Source organism: Triticum urartu, chromosome 3 (genome assembly GCF_003073215.2).
Source record: "Triticum urartu cultivar G1812 chromosome 3, Tu2.1, whole genome shotgun sequence".
In the NCBI taxonomy this organism is placed as follows: Eukaryota; Viridiplantae; Streptophyta; class Magnoliopsida; order Poales; family Poaceae; genus Triticum; species Triticum urartu.
In genome coordinates, this window is record NC_053024.1 from 227,471,256 (window position 1) to 227,491,321 (window position 20,066).

Genomic DNA, 20,066 nt, shown 5'->3' on the forward strand with positions numbered 1-20,066 from the left:
CATCTTTTATTTTTCAAACTGATCATTGTTTTTAATTAGTACTGATCAATATTTTTGTTTCAAACCAGTTTTTAATCTTGTATGCACATCAAGCTGTCATGTACTATACCTTCTTTGAAGAAGTAGCAATCATCTCATCATATACATAAAAAAATTTCACACATATAATACATGTACATGAATAACATACACACGAAACTGACATTTTCATACATGAATGACATATACACCACACGGACTGCACATTTTCTTGCTATTAGAAGCCTCTTCAGATTTAATGGTTTGTACTGGGCATAACAAATTAACCAAAAACCGAATTATGAAGGTCAAAGTTCTTGAATTACAGGCCAAAAAACAAGCAAACAAAGGATAAATAGAGGATTGACAGGGTCTAAGAGAGATCAATTGCAATACACTTTCTTTCCATTTTTCACTTAGTAATAACATGACTGGATAAGAAGTTCAAAACTGGAGCAGTTTTTCCTTTCAGTATCGTTGGGCACGAGCTCCTTGAGGAAGCTTGCGTGGTCAGTAGCACGTTGGTCGTGCAATTGTGTCGATGTGGAGGAGCCGCCTCCAGGTCAGCCCGCAACAGGGTAACTTCTCTGCACTACAACAAATCAAAAGTAGTAAATGTACATATTTTGGACATACAAGCATAACGGAAATTTGCAGAAATAACATGGTGTATCCTGATACAAAGTACTGATGCTTTGGGAATTTTCGAATAGAGAAAAGAATTGCAGGCGGCTCAAAGTGTCAAGAGCAGAAGAGCATGGGCTCACCGGGGAAGGAGGTAGACAGACGAAGTGGTTGGCCCAGCGCCCGGCCTGGTCTGCAAGGAGAAGGGAATGCAAGGAGCCAAGGGAGGGAGAGCCCTTTTGTGGTGCTTGTCATGCTTCCTGGACGAATAAGAATGAAATAAACTTGAGAGACTGCAGAGATCTGCAGGGATCTTTTCACCTTTTGGATCCTACATGATGCAACAGAGACAAGATGCCATGACACACAAACGCACATTCATAGAATGAGGAGTGGCGGGTTTTATTTTGAACTTGCCTGGAAGTAATACTCTGGTCCCAGTAAAAGTATCATGTGTATAGTGTATAATCTGTAAACAAAAAAAGATGCAGAATGACGAAAAGGGTAAAATAAAAGTTGAAACAACAGAGAAACTATGAAGCAAATGGCATCAGTGAACTGAAGCACCATACTGTACTGATTTTTTTTTGTCAATGAACTTTTGCAATATAGGTACTAGAACTCACTGATGCTATTTACTCTTCGTATAGTGTTGTTTTTTTCATATAGGTAACATGTTCTTCTGCACATGAACTGATACTCTAACACACAGAGAACTGTTTCCATGCTTTTCTAAGAACCGAGGATAAAATATAGGGCCGGACAATGGGGGATTAATGTTTGTAGCAGTAGTGCTCATGGCAATATAGGGCTCTCCCAGGACAGGCCCTCGTGTATAAAAAAGCTAGTGGTTTAAATTCAAAACATGGACAACGCCACCAAGCATTTCATTAGTATATATTCTCACCTTATCCTCGAGTGCCTATTTTGTGTTATATGAAGATGGAAAACATGAAGGCAATTGTACTTACGATTTGGAATTAGATGTACTGAATAGCATACAGAAGATGGACTGAAAAAATTGAACTAGCACAACCATTTTGCCTTTTGACAATCTTTTGAACTAGCTCTACGACAATTTTTTGAACTTACGTATGTAGATGAAGTGAACTTTTCGACACATATCTTTCGTCTGTAACCATACCCAACTCACACCCTCCTTGATATTGTGTTGAACTACTGTTGCATTTTTTTTATCCGGTGACCTTTTTATAAAAAAATACTGACTACTGTTTTCTAATTTACAAAATTACAAGAACAGAGCAATACAAACAATCAATCCGAGGAGGAATCTCTAGATGAATAAGAACAGAGCATCAAGAAGATTCATCAAATTCATACCAAAAATATGAGGAGGGGTCACGGTACGCCAACTAATAGGCTATGCGGGAGGAGGGCACCACCTACGGTGGGAGGAGGCCGCGACCTGCAGTTTCAGTGGTATATGCCTAATATAATTGGAAGGTAGATGATCAGCCAGTGCCGGCCTCCAAGGCCAACAACCTTCTTGACAACACACTGTAGACCGACCAACATGGACTTTGTTGGGTTTAAAAATTTTATTCATGCACTATTAGGCGTGCCCATTTTGAACTTACAAAGTTTTCTATACCCATCTGAACCTACGAAGTTTTCCTATAGCCATTTTGAACTTACAAAGTTTTTCTTGACGAACTTTCATGTGGTTTGTTTACAAGGAACTTTCATAAGGGAACTTCTCACGCAATTGCACATGTACTGGTTATATTTTCTCCCGAAGCCAGAATGGTTTTCATATGTTTCGTACACTATGGTGATGAATATAAACAGCGGGTGAGCACCAAGACAGATTCAACATGGGATCCCTTTCCCCAAGAGGAAGCAATAGGAATTATTGATTAGAAAATAAGCAAGAGCAAGTACGAGGAGAGTAACAAGAGTTGTACTTTTGGTGTAAGCATACATGAGCAGGGCTTGCGCGGAGGCCGCGTGAAGGAACTGGTTGAGGACGGCCACACTGGTATTTGTGCTCCTGCCGTTGTGGCAAAGGGGGTAACGACCTGTGTTGGTTGCAGGAGCTGGACTGACCACCTAGGCATCACATCAAAGTAATTAGCAAGATTAACCACTACTTTTTACAAGAATTAGCCAACAATTAAAAGGGTAAGAAATAAGAGTTCTAGTAATTATAATTTCCAAACACTAGTAGCAAGCACTGTTTTGGTTCAGTTTCCTATGAATAAAATCAACGGCACCATCTCTTTATGAATAAAGCAGCATGCATTATCTCAAGGCCATGTCCACACTTCCTCACACAACGATTCAAAATCCTCTCAGCTAAGCTCGAACAGGTTTCTATTCTCAAGCTATTTGGCTTTTAATACAAACAGGTTGTGAGCAGATAAAATTACGCATTAAAAAGAGTGTATCAATTTCTCAAACGCTAGAGAAAATAACACAAGAGCGGTGCCAGCTTCCATGTAAACCCACACCTACGCCCACCTAACCCAGCAGCGATCGAGCCAGCCAAGAAGGAGCCAGCATTGAAGCACTTGGGGGAATGAAGAAACGGAATCATCTAGGTTCCATGTATAAATCATGGGAGCTCCTAGGCATTTTATCCAACACAACCAGCGCCTACTACTGTCAGCACCACATCTGCAGCTGTAGGAACGCCGCCAACTGAACGGCCTAGGTGGCTGAGTTTGAACGACATGGTCGCTGAGGCAGCGGAGCGGCGCGCGTCTGTAGGAAGGCATGGTGGCGCACGTCGACGGGGAGGCGGTGGGCGCGCGTCTCAGGGCGGCGTGCATCTACGGGAAGGCGTGAAACAATGAACAAATTACAGTAGCAACACTTAATGTTTTAGATTGCCTTGGCACAACAAGTTAGTACATCTAGCAATCTAGGCCAAATAAAATCCATAGACTACAGATTGACTAAAATAAGAATTGAAATGAACTAAAACTAAAATAAGAATTGAACTGAAATAAACTTGGATATTGTACTGAACTAAAATGAGAAACTTTGACTAAACTCAAATGAGAATTTGAAATTGGACTGAACTTTTTTTTTTGCTGAACTGATCATGAAAGAAACAAGAATCAATTCGTTCTGGAAGTATTTTAAGCATCAAGTCCACGAGGTTTGAGAAGTTACAGAATTATTTTCAGTTTCAAGCACAATCGCAATTCAGAATTGCTAACATAATTTCAAGGTAATATGCAAAAAAACACATTACAGTATATTGAGATGTCCAACTACATGTACCATATTAATACCTTCTCATAAAAAATGAATCAATAGTAAGAAACAAGGTAGTAACAATCCTAACTCTGCATAGTTTTGGGATTTGTAGAAGTCTGAACATGGTTATCATAGTTAATTAGTTACTGTGTAAGCAGGATGTGTTTACACACTTATAATTCAGAATTGAACTGAACGACCGATTTTTCTTGTACTGAAGCTTGTTTTCAGAATTCGTATCAGTGGGGTTATTAAACACATGCATCAACATCGAAAGTGGAACACTAGAAAAAAGGACACCGCTATGCAGGAACTACAGTCTACAGATCCAGAGGAGAAATCATCAAGCAAAAATCAAGAGAGGTCGTAATCTCCATGGAAGATGCCGACGGATTTGCCATGGAAGGGCCTCCCACTCCCTGCACACACAAACGCAGACCAGAGATAGAGAGAGGATGAGAGGGAGATGACTAAGACGGATCGAGGGCGGACACGGGGTGGCCTGTGCGCAGCTCTTATCGCGACCTACAACAGAGTGTGCTGTTGTACTGTCGAGGCAAAGTTCCTCGACCCAGCGGCTCCATCCGCAGCCGCTGAGCGCAGGCCATGGCGCGACAGCCGAGGGTGGCGCACGGGAGTGAAGCTGCGGCCGTGGCGCGAGTGAGGGGTGCCGAGGATGGCGTGGGGGGAGGGAGACATTTGTACTACAAGAACTGAATATTGTGCAAATGTTGAACTTGCAGGTTCCATACGCAAGCTAGCCATGAATGGGGCGGTGCGTGACCAGAGGCGATAGCGGAGACAGGGCACGGCCCGCCAAGGCAGATGCGGCGGAGGAAGGCGGCCGACAGTGGCTCGCGGGAGGAAGGCGGTTGGCGGTTGCTCGCCGGAGGAAGGCGACCGGCTATGGCTCGCGCGAGGAAGGCGGATGGCGGTTGCTCACCGGAGGAAGGTGGCCGGCGGTGGCTTGCACGAGGGCAAGTTGGGGGCGGGGGGCGGTGACGGGAGGCACACTAGGAGGAGGGGGATCGTGGCGGAGGTGCCTGGGAGGAGGAGGATAGGGCCAGCGGCACGCAGGGTGGCGGTGGGATCCGGGCGGCGGCGCGCTGGGTGGAGGTGGGTTCGGGGCCGCGCGCTGGGCGGAGGTGGGTTCGGGCGGCCGCAGGAGGAAGAAAATGGACGCGCCTGCGAGGGTAACAGAATAATATTTTGTTTGGGGTAACAAAATAGTCCAGTCTTACGCTTTCATACATATATATAGGGTCACGCTATTCGTCATCCTAAGTGAGGAATAGTTATTCTTCAACCCCTCTTTATTTTGATATTAATGCACCGTATTTTTACGTTTCATAAATTATGTCTTATTTCATACATAAAAAGGGAACGTAAAAAAATATGTACTCGCTGTAAAAAATATTTTATATTACGTAAAATTACGAATATAAAAACATAGTGTAAAACATACATAAAATATGATTTTTCTGGTCTTATAACCTATATTTTTGTTTTTTTATATAAAATTTTACATATTGAATCAATATGCATGTAACTATTTATATTCTAAACGTAATTTATGTAGAAAGCGATCGTAAGATTACCTCGGATGAAGAATAACTTATTCTGCACCCTGGATGATGAATATTAAATTACGTTTCAAATTCAAATAGTTATATTCCTATTGATTCACTACGTAAAATTTGACATAAAAAAATAAAAATATAGGTCATAAGACAAGAAAATTTACAGTTTACGTGTATTTTAGACTATGTTTTTACGTTTGTAATTTTACATAACATAAAAAAATACGGCGATTATATATTTTTCTTACGGTCCCTTTTTGCGTCGGAAATAAGACAAAACTTACGGAACGTAAATTTACGATGCATTGATGGTAAAATAGAGGGGGGTGAAGAATAACTACTCCTTACCCAGGGTGACGAATAGCGCGAATCTCTCCAACATACAGTGCTTGCCAAAGGAAAATGTGTAAAAAGAAGAGGTGATGATCACCATGATTCTTGTATAAGGATAGGAGATAGAAGTAAAAGATATGTCCTTCGCAGAGGGAACCAGAGGTTGTCATGCGCTTTTATGGTTGGATGCACAAAATCTTAATGCAAAAGAACGTCAGTTTATATTGCCGGGACAAACTCTTATATAAAGCAAAGCGCTCCCGAGGACACATGGGAATTGTTGTCAAGCTAATTTTCATCATGCTCATATGATTCGACTTCGTTAGTTTGATAATTTGATATGTAGGTGGACCGGTGCTTGGGTGCTGCCCTTCCTAGAAAAAGCCTCCCACTTATGATTAACCCCTCTCGCAAGCATCCGCAACTATGAAAGAAGAATTAAGGTAAACTTAATCATAGCATGAAACATATGGATCCAAATCAGCCCCTTACGAAGCAACACATAAACTAGGGTTTAAACTTCTGTCACTCCAGAAACCCATCATCTACGTATTACTTCCCAATGCCTTCCCGTAGGCCCAAATAATGGTCAAGTGTCATGTAGTTGACGTTCACATAACACCACTAGAGAAAACACAACATACATCTCAGCAAAATATCGAACGAATACCAAGTTCACATGATTAACTATAACAAGACTTCTCCCATGTCCTCGGGAACAAATGTAACTACTCACAAAACATATTTATGATCAAGATTGGAGGAGTATTAATTATCATTAAGGATACCAAAATATAATGTTCCACCGAATAAACCACTAGCATCAACTATAAGGAGTAATCAACACTACTAGCAACCCACAGGTACCAATCTATAGTTTTGGGACCAAGATCGAATACAAGAGATGAACTAGACTTTGAGAGGAGATGGTGCTGGTGAAGATGTTGAAGGAGATTGACCCCCTCTGGATGATAGGATCGATGGTGATGACGATTTCCCCCTCGCAAAGGGATGTTTCCCTAGCATAACAGCTCCGCCAGAGCCCTAGATTGGTTCTGCCCAGGTTCCGCCTCGGGACGGCGGCGCTACGACACGAAAGCTTCCCTCTGATTTTTTAGGTCAAAACACACCATATAGCCAAAGATGGGCACCGGAGGCCTGCCAGGGGGCTCACAAGGTCGGGGGCGCACCCAAGGGGGTAGGGCGCGCCCTCCACCCTTGTGGCTGGCTGGTGGCCCCCTCTGGTTGTTTCTTCGCCCAACATTTTTTATATATTCCAAAAACATGCCCCGTGAAGTTTCAGGACTTCTAGAGTTGTGCAGAATAGGTCTCTAATATTTGCTCCTTTTCCAATCCAGAATTCCAGCTGTCGGCATTCTCTCTCTTCATGTAAACCATATAAAATAAGAGAGAATAGGCGTAAGTATTGTGATATAATGTGTAATAACATCCCATAACACAATAAATATCAATATAAAAGCATGATGCAAAATGGACGTATCAGCCTACGCTAGAGCGGGGTCCCTTCCCCATCTTCCCGCAAGTCCCAAGAGGGCGTGCAGGCGGCATGACGGTAGCACCGGAGGTGGCGAATCCGGTGTGTTTGTCGTCGGGCCGCCCGAGGCTTCAATTCTAGTGGGAGGCGATGCAAGCGACACCGCGCCGAGGCCCGCAAGGGATGCAAGGCGCGCTAGTCGATCGTGGCCCATTCCTCCTTCTTCCGTGGCGCTGGCGAGGGGTGACACGTCTCCAACGTATCTATAATTTTTTATTGTTCCATGTTGTTATATTATCATTCTTGGATGTTTTATAATCATTTGATAGTCATTTTATATCATTTTTGGGTACTAAGCTATAGACATAGTGCCAAGTGCCAGTTGCTATTTTTGCATGTTTTTAACATCGCAGGAAATCAATATCAAACGAAGTCGAAACGTAGCAAAACTTTTTGTGGATTTTTTTTAGCAAAAGACAATGGGCCGGAGAAGCGCCGGGGGTGCTCCGAGGGGAGCACAACCCACCAGGGTGCGCTTGGAGGCCCAAGCGTGCCCTGGTGGGTTGTGCCCACCTCGGGTGCCCCCCGGACCGCCTCTTTGCTCTATAAATACCCAAATTTCCAGAAACCCTAGGGAGTCAACAAAAATCAATTCTTGTCGCCGCAATTTCCAAAGACACTAGATCCAATCCTGATACCATCACGGAGGGGTTCATCATGTCCATTGGTGTAACATCCCGGATGTAACTTGCCATATTTGTAACTTCGACTCTTGCCATTTTCTGCTTTAAGTTATGAGATTCCCTTCGTGGTTGGGTTTTGTCTTCATTTTGCTTTTGTTCATGTCATGCATTTCATATCATGTCATCATGTGCATCGCATTTGCATACGAGTTCGTCTCATCCATCCGAGCATTTTCCCTGTTGTCCGTTTTGTAATCCGACACTCCCACATGCACCGGCGCACCCCTGTTGTCTCTTTTCGTGAGCGGGTGTTAAACGTTCTCGGAATGGACCGAGATTTCCCAAGTGGCCTTGGTACACCACCAGTAGACCGCCTGCCAAATTTCGTTCCATTTGGAGTCCGTTTGATACTCCAACGGTTAACCAGGTAACCGCTAAGGCCTCGTGTGTGTTGCATCCCAACACCCGTCCAAAACGGCCCAATAACCCATCTAAACCATCTCCAAGTCCTTCGTCGTCGGATCACGATCGTGTGGGGGAAAACTACACCTCATTTGGACACTCCTACCTATGAAAAGGCCTCCTGCTCCGAAATTTCGGGCGAAACCCTAGGTCCGCCCTCTCCCTCCGTGCCGGACACGTTCGGACGGCGCCGGACGCGTCCGCCGCCGCGCCCCGTCCACTCAGACGCTGCCACGTGGCGCTCCACCACCGCTGCCGCCAAAGCCCGCAAGGCCCGCGCTCGGCCCCCGCGGGCCGCCCGCGCCTCCTAACGCCACCGCCGCTCCGCTCCCTGCCGCCTCGCTCGCTCGTCGCGCCACCCTAGTGCCGCCGCCGTCGCCCGCTTCGCCGGACGGCTCCGCCGCTCGCGGCCCTCACCGGAGTCACCTTCGCCTCCCCGCCTCTTCCTCCCTAGCTCCGGCCAGATCCGGTCGAGGAGCGATCGGATCCGGCGACCCAAGCTCCGGCCGCCCTTCCCCATCTCCGGCGACGCCTCCGGTGACCTTTCGGTGAACCTCGGGAACCGTGCCACCAAACCCAAGATCCGTTTCACGAGGGATAAATTTCTCCAAGTCCTTTTCTGCAACATTTTATGCCCCTATTCAACGCATCATATCTCCATGACCGTAGCTTCGTTTCATGCATATGATATACCAAAATGTTCATTGCGAGATGCTCTTCATTGCATTCCATTGTGGCATGCTTATTTGAGCTCATTTGGATGCCCTCATCATTGATGCAAGAGTGTTATAAAATGTTTACTGCTGCTACTTATCAGTTTATGGTGATTTGTCATTTTTGTCACATTTGATGTGTGCATCATATGGGCATGAGCTCTACATGTGTTTTGAACTGCAACATGCCATCTTTACAGGTGTGCTTGTCTTGCATTTTTGTGATCAACGTGGTGACTAGAACAAGCATGCAAACTAGGCTTCGTGATATTGTTGTTTTCAGGGACTTAGGATTTTGCCAAGTCTTTTGCCTGCTGTTATTTTGATGCCATGTAAACATGATGCTACAGTGAGATCCATGCTTATTTTGGGATACTTCATTAAGGATGTTTTGAACATATGGTTATGCTCTATCCATCCATGCCCCTGTTTGAAATTATGGAGGGACCTAGCAAGTCTTATTCTTGCTCTACATTTGCTATAAAATGTTCCTGGCAGAATGTTAACATGTTAATCAATTTTTGCCATGGTTGTTGTTGGTGATCCAAGCATCCTATGAGCTTGCTATTGCCATCGTTAGCTTCATGAACATGTCATCTTGCTGTTGGTATGCTTGTTTTGTCATGCAAGGCTTTGTGATGAGTGGTTTGAGCTCGCAAAGTTGTCTTCATAATTCTGATTATGCCATGCTCTGTTTTCTGCTAAGTCTGAAACTGTTAATAAAACTTGCTATGTTTACATGAGTGCCATCATATTGTCTGTGCCTTTTTGGCTCATGATCAGTAAGGGACTTTTGTTCAATGCATTTAGTAGAATCATGCCATGCCTTTGTTTGCTATGATATGTTCCCTTAGCTTATTGCTTGCTTGCCCTAAATAGTGCTTCCTGATGTTGTTTTTGACATGTTAGTAATTTCTCTAAGTCTGTGAAGCTGATATCTTTTGCACTTTTGCCATGCTTGTTTGAATCTGCTCTTTTGTGATTTAGCCGTAGCTTAGTGTTCATGTTTTGTCAAGAATCTTGTGTACATCACTGCCATATACGCTGTTGTTATGTTGGAGTGCAGTGGCTTAGTTTCTTGTTGTATTCTAGATGGCATCGTATTGTTAATCGCAGAATTGTGCCATTCTTGTTTTGCTTGCCATTTGCAAACCCTGCATCCGTTTCCGGTGATCTTTATATCGATTTCGACCGAAATCATCTCATGTTTCCAGCGGCACACTTGGTTTGCCAATTTGATGCCTCGATCATTCTTTCTCTTCCAGAGCACGCATATGCATTGCATATCATGTCTTGCATATCATGCCATGTTTTGCATCATGTTTCTTGTGCATTGCACCGTGATTGATTGTTGGTCCTTTGCTTGTGTTCTTGCTTTGGAAGAGCTGGGAGACGAGTACGTGATCGAGGAACCTATTGAGTATGCTAACGAGGATCAAGCTTTCGACAACTCTGAGAACTTTGTAGGCAAGATGACCATACCCTCGAAATCACTTCTATCTTTGCTTGCTAGTTGTTTGCCTATTGCTATGCCGCGCTACCTACCACTTGCTATATCATGCCTCCCATATTGCCATGTCAAGCCTTTAACCCACCTTTCCTAGCAAACCGTTGTTTGGCTATGTTACCGCTTTGCTCAGCCCCTCTTATAGTGTTGCTAGTTGCAGGTGAAGATGAAGTTTGTTCCATGTTGGAACATGGATATTGTTGGGATATCATTATTATATCTTATTTACTTTAATGCATATATATAATTGGTAAAGGGTGGAAGGCTCGGCCTTTTGCCTGGTGTTTTGTTCCACTCCTGCCGCCCTAGTTTCCTTCATACCGGTGTTATGTTCCTTGATTTTGCGTTCCTTACGCGGTTGGGCGTTATGGGAACTCCATGATAGGTCGCTTTATATAAAACTCCTCCAGCAAGGCCCAACCTTGGTTTTACCATTTGCCTACTACCGCCATATACCTTTCCCTTGGGTTCTGTAGACTCAAGGGTCATCTTTATTTTAAACCCCCCAGGCCAGTGCTCCTTTGAGTGTTGGTCCGAAACGGGCAGCTTGCGGGGCCACCTCAGGGCAACTTGTGGGTTGGTTTTACTTGTAGCTTGACCTATCCGGTGTGCCCTAAGAACGATATACGTGCATCTCCTATCGGGATTTGTCGGCACATCGGGCGGCTTTGCTGGTCTTGTTTTACCATTGTCGAAATGTCTTGTAACCGGGATTCCGCGACTGATCGGGTCTTCCCGGGAGAAGGAATATCCTTCGTTAACCATGAGAGCTTGTGATGGGCTAAGTTGGGACACCCCTGCAGGGTATAAACTTTCGAGTGCCGTGCCGGCAGTTATGTGGCAGACGGGAATTTGTTAATATCCGGTTGTAGAGAACTTGACACTTAACTTAATTAAAATGAAGAAACCGCATGTGTAGCCGTGATGGTCTCTTTTTGGCGGAGTCCGGGAAGAGATCACGGCCTTGTGTTATGCTTGAGCGTAAGTAGCTTCAGGATCACTTCTTGATCACTATTAGCTTCTCGACAGTGCGTTGCTTCTCTTCTCACTCTGTTTTGCGTAAGTTAGCAACCATATATGCTTAGTGCTTTGCTGCAGATCCACCTCACTACCCTTTCCTACCCTTAAGCTTAAATAGTCTTGATCTCGCGGGTGTGAGATTGCGGAGTCCTCGTGACTCACTGTTACTTCCAAACAGATGCAGGTGCCGATGATGCCAGTGCAGGGGACGCTACCGAACTCAAGTGGGAGTTCGACGAGGATTCGGGCCGTTACTATGTTTCTTTTCCGGATGATCAGTAGAGGAGCCCAGTTGGGACGATTGGGGATCTAGCATTTGGGGTTGTCTTTCTTTATTTTGGTTCCGTAGTCGGACCTTTGATTGTACCTTGGATGATGTATGGATTATTCATGTATTGTGTGAAGTGGTGATTGTAAGCTAACTCTTTATCCCTTTCTTATTCAGTACATGGGATGTGTAAAGATTACCCCTCTTGCTACAGACCTACCATGCGGCTATGCCTCTAAGCCGTGCCCCGACACGTGGGAGATATAGCCACATTTTGGGTGTTCCAAGTTGGTAATCAGAGCCTTCCCCGACTTAGGAGCCCCCCTGCTTGATCGAATCACTGACGCTGTTGAGTCTAGAACAGAATGTTTTGAGTCTTAGGATTATATATATATATATATATCAGAGAGTAGGATTATTTTTACTCCTCAGTCCCTTCGTCGCTCTGGTGAGGCCTCCTGACGTAGAAGTTTTGACTCTTCTCTTATCAAATTTCACGAAAAAATATTTAGGATCACACGGGTATCTTGGAATCGTTCTGATAGTCTTGTGACGAGAACATTGTTCTTGGTGCCTCCTGACATTTAGGGGTTGTGGCAGTGTCCTCGGGAGTTGAGCTCCGAGGTGTTGTCGTCATAATTTTATCGTTGCAGTTCTGGAATACCTGAGTTCACCGACATCGAAAATCTCTTTTATGCAGTTGTTGGTGAGATAACCTCGACGCCACCTAGTACTTGGGCGGGAGTTCGGGAGTATTGCCATAACTCGTATAACGGATGCTTTTCGAAGGTTGAGGTAAATGATTTCCGAAGGTTTCTTGGTTATGTGTTGAAGGATGGATACAGCTGGATGTAGGATTTGTTAGTTTTGGGTGAGATATTATGCTTCCCATGTATCCCCAACAGCTAATTGCATAACCAGAAAGTTACAGGAGTTTTATAGGTGGGAATTCAAGTAGCTCTAGTATTTCTTCCCACAGATATTTGGTTTGTGATTGGGTAATCCTTACCACTTATTGGTTCATATCCGTACCTTATTGCTTTATTCATCTACCTTTATCTAAGTGGCTTCTCAACCTCAATGGAAGTGTGATGATGTACCTTGGAATTCATTCGTTCATCCTTGTTCGAATGTTAAGACTTTATGTTGCAATTTAGATCCATTGATTCAGCTTGAATATCTGTTTTTCAAGATGTTAACGGATGTCAACCTCTTCAGGATGGCTCCTCCAACGCGTCAGAAGCTGGACCGCAATGATGGGGATCAGTCGAACCCTCCGCCACCACCTCCACCTCCGGAGGCATGGCAAGCTGTTAGAGCAGCCACCAACGCCAACACTCAGATGCTTTTGCAACTCTTGCAAGAGCGCAACCAAGGGCAAGGCAACCAAGGAAATCAAGGCCAAGGCAACAATCAGCCTCAGTTTGCTACCCTCAACCAGTTCCTCGAAAACCAACCGAAGTCCTTCAGCAACTGTGCCGAGGCCACAGACGCCGACGATTGGCTCGTGGATATCTGCAAACATTTTGAATGTAGCAATGTCAGGCCTGAGGACTTTGTCAAGTTTGCTCCGTTTCAACTCAAGGACCAAGCTGCTAAGTGGTAACAACAATACATATATTCCATAGGAGGTCGTGTGATTACGTGGGATGATTTCCACCGAGACTTCAAAGCTCATCACATTCCTCCAAGCGTTGCTGAGAGCAAGCGTGAGGAGTTCCGCAATCTCAAGAAAGGCAGCATGTCAGTGTATCAATACAATATCCAGTTTCAGAAACTTGCTCGCTTCGCTAAACAAGACGTCCCTGATGAAAAGAGTATGATTTATCAATTCAGAGGTGGCCTCAGAGAAGACCTGCAATTAGCGCTCGTGCTTCTTAAGCTGACTAAGTTTGATGAATTCTACAACATGGCACTAAGAAGAGAGTCAGGGATGCAGTTCAATCTTCTTCTTCATCACAAGTGACAGCTAAGCAACAGAAGTTCTGGTTGCTTGCTCCTCCTCCGTTTCGTCAGCCTTATCAGCAGAAGAGCAAAGGTGGCAACGGATCTTTCCCCCCCCCCCAACCCAGTCTATCAGAACAAAGCTCAGTCTCAAGCTCCAAGGTCAAGTGGTCCTTATCACCATCCTCTCTTAGAGGTTACTTGCAACAAGTGTCAGCAGAAAGGGCACTATGCAAACAAATGCTTCAACCAAAGGAGACTTCCGCCTCCTCCTCCTGTGAGATCTACCAGCAATGCAGTGGTCAAGCATAATCCCAAGCATGCTAAAGTGAACATGATGAACGCATCTCAAGCAGAGGATTCTTCAGAAGTGATCATGGGTAACCTCCCAATTAACTCTATTCTTGCAAAAGTTCTATTTGATACTGGTTCATCGCATTGTTTCATGTCAAGACCGTTTTTTGCCAAGCATGAATTCACTTCTTCTCATTTGGGTAAACCCATGGATATCGTTTCTCTGGGCAAACGGTTGAGTGCCAGTTTGGTGGTTCCGGATGTTTCCATCAAGATGGGAGACTATAGATTTCTATCTTCTCCAATGGTTCTTGGTGACTCGGATATTGATCTAATTCTCGGCATGGACTGGCTTTCTAAGCACAAGGCTCAGCTTGATTGTGCTGCCAGGTATATTCAATTGACACACTCTTCTGAGGATGTGATCATCTTTGTCGATCGGGATGAAACCATTCGACTATTTTCTCTCAATGAGAAGGGCGAGTTGAATGCCATCTCTTAGATTCCAGTCGTTTGCGAATACCAAGACATCTTTCCAGAAGAGCTTCCGGGAATGCCTCCTCACTGGCCAGTTGAATTCGTTATCGATCATGAGCATGGCATGGAACCTGTTTGCAAGCGTCCTTACAAGCTTGGAAGAAAGGAATGGAAGGAATTGAAGAAACAGCTCGATGAACAAGAGCGTCTGGGTCTGATCATACCAAGTTCATCTCCATGGGGCTGTGGTGTTCTTTTTGTCCAAAAGAAGGATTGCACAGACCGACTTTGTGTCGACTACCACCCATTGAACAAGAATACAACAAAGAACAAGTATCCACTTCCAACATCAATGAGCTATTTGAGCAACTCAAAGGTGCTCAAGTATTCTCCAAGCTTGACCTCCGTATGGGTTATCATCAGATTCGCATTTGTGTAGAAGATATCCCCAAGACAACATTCAGAACAAGCTATGGTTCTTATGAATATACTGTCATGTCTTTCGGCCTTGTCAATGCTCCTCCAATGATCTCTCGCATGATGAACTGCATCTTCAACCCTTACACAAATGATTTCGTCTTGATGTATCTCGATGATATCTTGGTCTTTTCCAAGAATAAGGAGGATCATGCCAAGCATTTGAAATTGGTACTCGACAAACTCAGAGAGCGTCAATTCTATGCAAAGTTTTCCAATTGTGAGTTTTGGCTTGATGAAGTTCTTTACCTTGGTCATATCATCTCAGCTAAAGGCATCGCTGTTAATCCCGAGAAGGTGTCTGCAATTCTGAATTGGGAACCTCCTCAGAATGTCAAGCAGCTCCGCAGTTTTCTTGGGCATGCAAGCTATTGTCGAAGACTCATTGAGAATTTCTCTGAGATTGCAAAGCCTCTTTCCAACCTCCTCCATAAGCATGTTAAGTATGTCTAGACGCCTGAATGTGATGTTGCTTTCAACACCCTCAAAGAGAAGTTAGTCACAGCTCCTATCTTGACTCCTCCTGATGAATCCAAGCCATTCGAAGTTTTCTGTGATGCCTCCCTGCAAGGTCTCGGTGCTGTGTTAATGCAAGAGAAGAAAGTTGTGGCTTATACCTCTCGTCAGTTGAAGCCCAACGAAAGGAAATACCCCACTCATGACGTTGAGTTGGTGGCAGTTGTCCATGCATTATTAACGCGGAGACATCTCTTGTTGGGACGGAAAGTAGACATCTTCACTGATCATAAGAGCCTCAAGTATATCTTCACTCAACCCAACCTCAACCTCAGGCAGACTCGTTGGGTCAAAATGATTCAAGAATACAATCCGAGTATTGAATATACTCCAGGCAAGGCCAATGTCATTGCAGATGCTTTGAGCAGGAAGGCTTAATGTAATAGCTTAATTCTCAAGCCCTTCCAACCGGACCTTTGTGAAGCTTTTCGCAAACTGAATCTCCAAGTTGTTCCTCAAGGCTTTCTTGCCAACCTCCAAGTCTCTCCTACTTTGGAAGATCAAATTCGTGAGGCACAACTCCTGGATTCCAGGGTGAAGAAGGTGAAACGTGGGATTGCCAAGAGCCAACCCAAATACAAGTGCTGTCGCATTGATGAGAAAGACACTCTCTTCTTCGAGGACTGGATTGCGGTTCCTAAAGGTGATCTAAGGAAAGTCATTATGAACGAGGCGCACAATTCCCTTCTATCCTTTCATCCTGGAAGTAAGAAGATGTACCATGACCTCAAGCAGTCGTATTGGTGGACTCGAATGAAGCGAGAGATCACTCAATTCGTGAATGAATGTGATGTCTGCAGAAGGGTGAAAGCAGAACACCAATGGCCAGCTGGTCTCCTCCAACCTCTTTCTATTCTAGAATGAAAGTTTGACCATATTGAGATGGACTTCGTGACTGGATTTCCCAAGTCCAAGCGTGGAAATGATGCTATCTTCGTTCTCATCGACAAGCTCACTAAAGTGGCTCATTTCCTTCCAATCAAAGAATCTATCACAGAAGCTCAGTTGGCACAGCTATACACCTCCAGGATTGTCTCTTTGCATGGCATTCCGCAATTGATATCTTCAGATCGTGGAAGCATCTTCACTTCTAAGTTCTGGGATTCCTTCCAGAAGGCCATGGCACCAACATTCGCTTCAGCACAGCCTTCCATCCTCAAACTAGTGGCCAAGTCGAGCGAGTCAACGAAATCCTTGAAGATATGCTCAGGGCTTGTGTCATTTCCTTCGGTATGAAGTGGGAAGATTGTCTTCCATATGCCGAGTTCTCCTACAACAACAGCTTCCAAGCGAGTTCGGGCAAGGCCCCATTCGAAATTCTCTATGGCAGAAAGTGTCGTACTCCTCTCAATTGGTCAGAGACTGGTGAACACCAACTTCTTGGCAATGACTTGATCACAGAGGCTGAAGAAATGTGCAAAGTCATCCATGAAAATCTCAAAGCCGCGCAATCGCGCCAGAAGAGTTACTATGATAGCAAGCACCGTGACTTGGCTTTCGAGATCGGAGACCATGTCTACCTTCGCGTCTCTCCAATGAAAGGCACTCGTCGCTTTGGTATCAAAGGTAAGCTTGCCCTAGATACGTGGGTCCTTTCAAGATCATTGGCAAAAGAGGCGACCTCGCCTATCAACTTGAACTTCCGTCCAACTTCGCAAATGTGCACGATGTGTTTCACGTGTCACAGCTTCGCAAGTGCTTCAAGACTCCTGAGCGCACCATCAACTTCGAAGATATTGATCGCCAAGAAGATCTGTCTTATCATGAGCGTCCCGTTGCTATTCTTGAAGAAACCGAGCGCAAGACTCGCAACAAGTTTATCAAATTCCTAAAAGTGAAGTGGTCACACCATTCCAATCGACAAGCCACCTGGGAACGCGAGGACCACCTCCGTTCCGAATATCCGGAGTTCTTTCAGTCCAAGATCTCGGGACGAGATCCTCTTGTAGTGGTGGAGTGTTGTAACACCTCGGATGTAACTTGCCATATTTGTAACTCCGACTCTTGCCATTTTTGGCTTTAAGTTATGAGATTCCCTTCCTGCTTGGGTTTTGTCTTCGTTTTGCTTTTGTTCATGTCATGCATTTCATATCATGTCATCACGTGCATCGCGTTTGCATACGTGTTCGTCTCATGCATCCGAGCATTTTCCCCGTTGTCCGTTTTGTAATCTGACACTCCCACATTCACCGACGCACCCCTCTTGTCTCTTTTCGTGAGCGGGTGTTAAATGTTCTCGAAATGGACCGAGATTTCCCAAGTGGCCTTGGTACACCACCGGTAGACCGCCTGCCAAATTTCGTTCCATTTGGAGTCCGTTTGATACTCATCTAAACCATCTCCATGTCCTTCGTCGTCGGATCACGATCGTGTGTGCGAAACCCTAGATCCACCCTCTCCCTCCGCGCCGGACACGTCCAGGCGGCGATGGACGCGTCCGCTTCCGCGCACCATCCACTCAGACGCCGCCACATGGCGCTCCACCGTCGCCGCCGCCAAAGCCCGCCAGGCCCGCGCTCCGCCCCCGTGGCCCGACCGCGCCTCGCCGCCCGCGCCTCCTAGCGCCGCCGCCGCGTCCGCTCCCTGCCGCCTTGCTCGCTCTCCGCGCCGCCCTAGCGCCGCCGCCGTCGCCCGCTTCGTCGGCCGGCTCTGTGGCCCGCGGCCCTCGCCGGAGTCGCCTCCGCCTCGCCGCCTCTTCCTCCGCAGCTCCGGCCAGATCCGGTCGAGGAGCGACCGGGTCGGGCGACCCAAGCTCCGGCCGCCCTTCCCCATCTCTGGCGACGCCTCCGATGACCTTACGAAGAACCTCAGGAACCGTGCCACCAAACCCTAGACCCGTTTCACGAGAGGTATATTTCTCTAAATCCTTTTCTGCAAAATATTATGCCCCAGTTCAATCAAAATGTTCATTGTGAGATGATCTTCATTTCATTCCATTGTGGCATGCTTGTTTGAGCTCATCTTGATGCACTAATCATTGATGCAAGAGTGCTATAAAATGTTTACTGCTGCTACTTATCAGTTTATGGTGATTTGTCATTTTTGTCACGTTTCATGTGTGCATCATATGGGCATGAGCTCTACATGTGTTTTGAACTGCAACATGCCATGTTTGCAGGGGTGCTTGTCTGGCATTTTTGTGATCAATGTGGTGACTAGAACAAGCATGCAAACTAGGCTTCGTGATATTGTTGTTTTCAGGGACTTAGTATTTTGCTAAGTCTTTTGCCTGATGTTATTTTGATGCCATGTAAACATGATGCTACAGTCAGATCCATGCTTATTTTGGGATACTTCAGTAAGGATGTTTTGAACATATGGTCATGCTCTATCCATCCATGCCCCTGTTTGCAATTATGGAGTGCCCTAGCATGTCTTATTCTTCCTCTATGTTTGCTATAAAATGTTCCTGGCAGAATGTTAACATGTTAATCAATTTTTGCCATGGTTGTTGTTGGTGATCCAAGCATCCTATGAGCTTTCTCTTGCCATGTTTAGCTTCATGAACATGTCATCTTGCTGTTTCTATGCTTGTTTTGTCATGCAAGGCTTTGTGATGAGTAGTTTGAGCTTGCAAAGTTGCCATCATAATTCTGTATATGACATGCTTTGTTTTTCTGCTAAGTCTGAAACTGTTAATATAACTTGCTATGTTTCAATGAGTGCCATCATATCTTCTGTGTCTTTTTTGCTCATGATCGGTAAGGGAATTTTGTTCTATGCATTTATTATAATTATGGCATGCCTTTGTTTTCTATGATATATTCCTGTTGCTTCTTATTTGTTTGCTCTAAATAGTGCTTCCTGATGTTGTTTTTGACATGTTAGTAATTTCTCAAAGTCTGTGATGCTGATATCTTTTCCACTTTTTCCATGCTTGTTTGAACCTGCTCTTATGTGATTTAGCCGTAGCTCAGTGTTCATGTTTTGTCAAGCATCTTGTGTACATCACTTCCATATACTTTCATGTCATGTTGGAGTGCAGTAGCTTAGTTTCTTGTTTCATTCTAGATGGCATCGTGCTGTTAATCGCAGAATTGTGCCATTCTTGTTTTGCTTGCCATTTGCAAACTGTGCATCCGTTTTCGGTGATGTTTATATCGATTTCGACTGAAATGGTATCATATTTCCGGCGGCACACTTGGTTTGCCAAGTTGATGCCTTGATCATTCTTTCTCTTCCGAAGCACGCATATGCATTGCATATCATGTCCTGCATATCATGCCATGTTTTGAATCATGTTGCTTGTGCATTGCACCGTTATTGATTGTTGGTCCTTTGCTTGTGTTCTTGCTTTGGGTAGAGCCGGGAGACGAGTACGTGATCGAGGAACCTGTTGAGTACGCTAACGAGGATCAATGTTTCGACAACTCTCAGAACTTTGCAGGCAAGATGACCATACCCTCGAAATCACTTCTATCATTGCTTGC

At 45.0% G+C, this 20,066-nt stretch overlaps 1 protein-coding gene across 1 annotated transcript; it reads right to left on the minus strand.

Annotated features, from left to right (window-relative positions):
* Window positions 1-301: 301 nt before the first annotated feature.
* Window positions 302-18,408, minus strand: LOC125546792. Its single transcript, XM_048710923.1, has 7 exons — window positions 18,088-18,408; window positions 8,847-9,039; window positions 4,811-5,103; window positions 2,585-2,712; window positions 1,060-1,111; window positions 786-973; window positions 302-605 (listed from the first exon to the last, which is right to left on the minus strand). The coding sequence occupies exons 1-7, from the start codon at window positions 18,406-18,408 to the stop codon at window positions 431-433; spliced, it is 1,350 nt and encodes a 449-aa protein (XP_048566880.1). The 3' UTR covers window positions 302-430.
* Window positions 18,409-20,066: the final 1,658 nt, after the last annotated feature.